General features: G+C 42.3%; 1 protein-coding gene across 1 annotated transcript; it reads right to left on the bottom strand.

Moving 5' to 3' along the window:
• Positions 1-3,333: 3,333 nt before the first annotated feature.
• LOC147462861 (uncharacterized) lies at positions 3,334-3,759 on the bottom strand. The gene has a single exon (XM_086527656.1). The coding sequence runs from the start codon at positions 3,757-3,759 to the stop codon at positions 3,334-3,336; it is 426 nt and encodes a 141-aa protein (XP_086383782.1).
• Positions 3,760-4,859: the final 1,100 nt, after the last annotated feature.

The following is a 4,859-nucleotide window of genomic DNA, read 5'->3' as shown; positions in this document are numbered from 1 at the left end:
AGCATCACATTGGACCTCAAATGGTTTTGAGAGATCCGGTAGTGTAAGCACAGGGTTGAGAGATAAGCTTTTCTTTAAGCTTTTCGAAAGCATTGTTCTCCTTAGCAGACCATGTATACCTAACGCTTTTCTTTGTTAGGTCATGTAATGGTCCCGCAATTTGTGAGAACTTTTCTATGAAGTGTCTACAGTATGCACACATACCTATAAAGCTTCTTAGTTCATGAAGATTCCTTGGTTTAGGCCATCCTTTTATTACCTCTAACTTTGATGGATCCATTTGGATGCCATCTTGAGAGATAATGTAATCTAAATACTGAATCTCTTGGAAGAAAAATTCACTTTTCTTTCGATTAACATAAAGTTTATTCTCTCTCAAAACTTGAAATATTACCTGGAGGTGTTGCTTGTGTTCGTCTAATGAATTAGAGTAGATGATAATATCATCAAAGAACACTCCAGTGAAGGTTCAATGAGGCCTGAACAGCTTCTCCATCAAGTGGTTGAATGTGGCTGGTGCATTGGTCAAGCCAAAAGACATGACAATGTATTCGTAAAGACCAAATGGTGTGCAAAATGCGGTCTTTACAATATCTTGATCAACTATCCTTATCTGATGATAGCCACTTTTTAGGTCAATCCTACTGAAGTAGGTCGATCCTTGTAGCTTATCAAATAGGTCTTCCACCCGTGGAACGGGAAACCTATTCTTGATAGTGATCCTATTTAGTGCTCTATAGCCGACACACATACGATATGTGCCGTCTTTCTTTTGCACTAATAACACCCGTGAGCAAAATGGAGATGAGCTAGGCCTAACCATTCCCTTCTCGACTAACTCATGCACTTGCCGCATAATCTCCTCTCGTTGAGCTTGAGAAAATCTATAAGGAGGTTTGCTAGGCGGTGAACTTCCTAGAAGAAGTTCAATCTTATGGTCATCATTACCTCGTTTAGGAGGTAGCTCACAAGGGATGTCGTCAATAAAAACATCTTGAAACCCCTTGAGAAAAATGGATAACTCTAATTCCTTTTGGTTGCTTTTATTTTCTTTTGCTAAACCATTAGGTTCATTTTGAGAATCTTTAACAAAAATCATGTACACGGAAATAGAGCTCTTTATTGACTTGTTGAAAGCTGGTGTATGTACAATGGGGATAGTGTTACCCATTTCCTTAGCATCTATATACATGTCTTATTCCCTGAACTTAAAGGAGATTCTCCTTTCAGGAAATTTAACATTGGCAGCCAGCGGTCAAACCATGGTGCCCCTAGGATTACATCCTCATGCTTGAGAGGAGAGATAAAGAAGTCCTCTTTGTCCACATAGCCATGGACATGAAGCCTCAATTTCCCGATTAAGGGAGTGACTAAAGCTTCTTGCATCTCCCATCTCATAGGATTCTATGCCTAGCTTGGTGGCCAACTCTATAGATATAAAATTGTGAGTAGAACCAGGGTAGGACATCTCCCATCTCATAGGATTGTATGCCTAGCTTGGTGGCCAACTCTATAGATATAAAATTGTGAGTAGAACCAGGGTCAAAGAGAATAAAAGCATCATGTTCTCTTACCTTTCCCCAAGCATGGCATAGAGGAGATCCTTTGTGATGAGTTTGGTGAGTCTCCTCCTCTTGGATTTCAACCAAGGAAGCTCTAGGAGGATCTTGGCGGTTGGTCTTTTGGGGACAAGTGCGGTACGCATGCCCTTGTTCGCCGCACTTGAAACACCGGTTATCCTTGCGATAACACTCAAGCTCTTCAGGAGAGAGTTTGTTCTTACCTTTGTAAACTCCCTTCTCTTTAGCTTTGTTGGAGTTGCCCTTAAGAGACTTTTGGACATTGTCCTTCCCCTTAGGCTCATTGGAACCCTTGTTTTCTGGGGGCTTATTATTTCTTTTAGCCCCTGTTTGGAAATTGATTCATGAGGCCATCATAGTATGGGGTATTACCGCCGATATGGTACGTGGCCTTTGGGAGTTGACATACTCCGCCATTTCTTCGGATAAGCCCGCACAAAATTGTTGCTTTTTCTCTCTAAAATCCAACTTTTTAAAGACAGTGGCTTTGAGTTGTAGGTCCCAAAACTTGTCTACATATTTGCGGATGGATTCATTGGGAGAGAGCTTTAAGCTTCGCCATTCGGTGAGTACTTTGTCTTTGGCATCGGTGGCCAAAAACTGCTTCATAATGGAAGCTCTTAAAGCTTTCCATGTTCGTGGAGCTTCACCGTTGGCTCGTAGGCTAGACCACTATTGCCTGGCAGACTTTTGAAAGTGCATAGCTACATGGCGTAGCTTAGAGGACTCCGTGAAGCCCTCATCTCCAAACGCCGCATCAAATTGCTGGATAAAGGCCAAGACTTTGTCCATAGCACCAAAGGTGCCATCATAGGTAAGGAAAGAGATGCTCTTACCTCCCTCTTTGAACTTCTTCAGCTTGGATTACCTCTTCCATGCGGCATAGGATTTCCTATGGCCTCTTCTTTTTGATGGTTCAAAGGTTCCACCATCACTTTCTTCAGAAGGTGAAGAATTTGAAGAAGGTGGAGAAGAGGGTGACCTCTTTCTCACCTTTTTCTTGTCTTGATCTTCGTTGTCTTTACCATCACTTTCATAAGAGGAAGAGGATGAAGAAGATGGAGAAGAGGGTGTCCTCTTGCTCACCTTTTTCTTCTCTTGCTTTTTATCATCCCTCTTTGAATTATGGCATGGAGAAGAGTGCGATGGTCTTCTCCGCTTTGGTGGTGATACAGAGTGTTTAGCCCGCCGTCTTCGTGGAGCCATATCCGCCGAGGTGGCGGGAGACTCACTTCTTTCTCGTTCCTTCTGCGAAGGCTCTTGACTTCTTCTTTGGGAACGAGATGCATCATCAAGAAGTAAATTCTTGAGCCCTTTGTTGTGGGTTAGGTCAACACATGAACATCATACACAGCAATAATAACCATCTACTCCACCATACTTCATTAACAACAATTCAGACACAGTAAACCTGACTACTCTAAATATCAGAGTAAGCAGAAAATACACTGAATAGTTGCTGCACTGTACCATCATCATCACATTCATATCAGAGAACAGATACATCGTGCGCAGATACATTCCCCACTTTTATAGATAAATCCGACTTAACTACCCAGTCACAAGACATTCAGCAGACTGCAACTGAAAGACAGTTACATCCGACTTAGCAAAATACAGCTCAGTAAATATCCGATAAGTCAAAATCCGACTTAGCTATTCAGAGTCAGTTTCTAATATGTGCCTCTCAACACATGGCACGCCCCGGTGGTAGATTTCGCAGAAATCTGACCCGGATCCACATATCCCTTGATCAGGAATCCACCCTCTGCTGCACAGCTTCTTCCTTACTCTGGTCCTCAGCATTCACTTTATGATCCACCAGCTCTGCTTCCTTTACTGCATCTGATTCTGCTGCATCAGCTTTTCCCATTTCCACCTCTTGTGCTCTATCTGCAATCTCAGTATCAATCTGCTCTTCTGCCACTTTCTCCTCAGCTACATCCTGCATCAAAAAACTATTAGTAAAATTCTCCTCTTTCTTTTCTGACTCTGCAAGCTGCTGTCTCTTATTCTCTTCCATCTGCTGAACCTGCTGCTTCAAACAGTCTCTCTCCTTTTGCAATTCCTCCACTTCCTTCAACAATTGTGCTTCTACCTCATGCACTAACCCTGCCTTTAACACCTCATATGGATACTTAATGACAAATCTCATTCTTTCCTTGGTCTTTTGCCACATCTCCTGTGCAACCAAAGCTAACTGCTGCTTGAGAATAGACACTTCTCCTTCTTTCATTAATACTGCACTCAAGCTAATTTCCTCTTGTGCCAACATCTGTTGCTCTAATATCTGCAAAGGTTCCAATCTCAACCTCTGCATCTCCACAGTGACCTGTAACTCTGCATTCCTCTTTGCCATGTCTTCCAGTTCCAAAGCAACCGCTGCCTCCACTTTCTCAGTCCATTGCTTAAACTCCCCCAATGATCTCTTCACTTTTGCTAACTCCATCTTCTGTTTCCCCACTGTTTCCTCCATATCCTGCTCATACTTTACTTTCATCATAGCTATCTGCTCTTCAAACTCTTTCACCTGTGACACCTGTCCTTTAACCTCTATCAATTTTTCTTCATTCCTTTCAGCTTGCATACTCTGAACCTTCAGCATATTATTCTGCTGCCTCACAAATTCCTGCACCTGCTGTAGCATCTGAACTACTTTATCACTGTCCAATTTCCCAGTATCTACTGATACTCCAGAGACTTCCTCAGTACTGAAATCTAATCTAGAAAACACTCTGCTGACTGGTTCAGACTTCTTCCTCTTGTTGGATAATGTGAAAGCCTTACCAAGCCTTATTGGTGTTTCCTCTGCTTTTACCTGCATTGGTGAATCAACATCCATGGTACCAAATTCTGCAAACTGCATTTTTGCTGTGATTTCTTCAAAGGACTCTCCTGGAGTATATTTGGCTTTTACCAAATCCTCATAAGCCTCCATATGCTTAGCATTAAACTTCACAAATCCTGTCTTTTCAGAATGCACCATGATGGGATGCTCAATCTGAACTGGCTGCTGCTTCTCCTGCACCAGTTTTTCTGCTTTCACAGGCCACCTTGCTTCACCATTCTGTACTCTCTGTGCAAAAAAACACAATGCTGACAAGTAACCACATAACCTACTATTTGCCTGTGTCTTCCTCTTGTCTGAAGAATGAATCTCTACTGCCAACTTTTCATACACCCAGTGAGCCCAGCTCACTTCTCCTCCCTGCTCTGCATAGCTTAATGGTGCAAAGTTTTCTTTTGACATATAATCAAACTTCACAATAAAGCATAGCC

Source organism: Adiantum capillus-veneris, chromosome 2 (genome assembly GCF_014529385.1).
Source record: "Adiantum capillus-veneris isolate H3 chromosome 2, ASM1452938v2, whole genome shotgun sequence".
Taxonomy (NCBI): Eukaryota; Viridiplantae; Streptophyta; class Polypodiopsida; order Polypodiales; family Pteridaceae; genus Adiantum; species Adiantum capillus-veneris.
This window is presented reverse-complemented; position numbering and strand designations above follow the sequence as displayed.

Excerpts from the sequence above, each read along its gene's own strand:
- LOC147462861 (XM_086527656.1), bottom strand. The coding sequence starts at position 3,759 with ATGTGGCAAAAGACCAAGGAAAGAATGAGATTTGTCATTAAGTATCCA.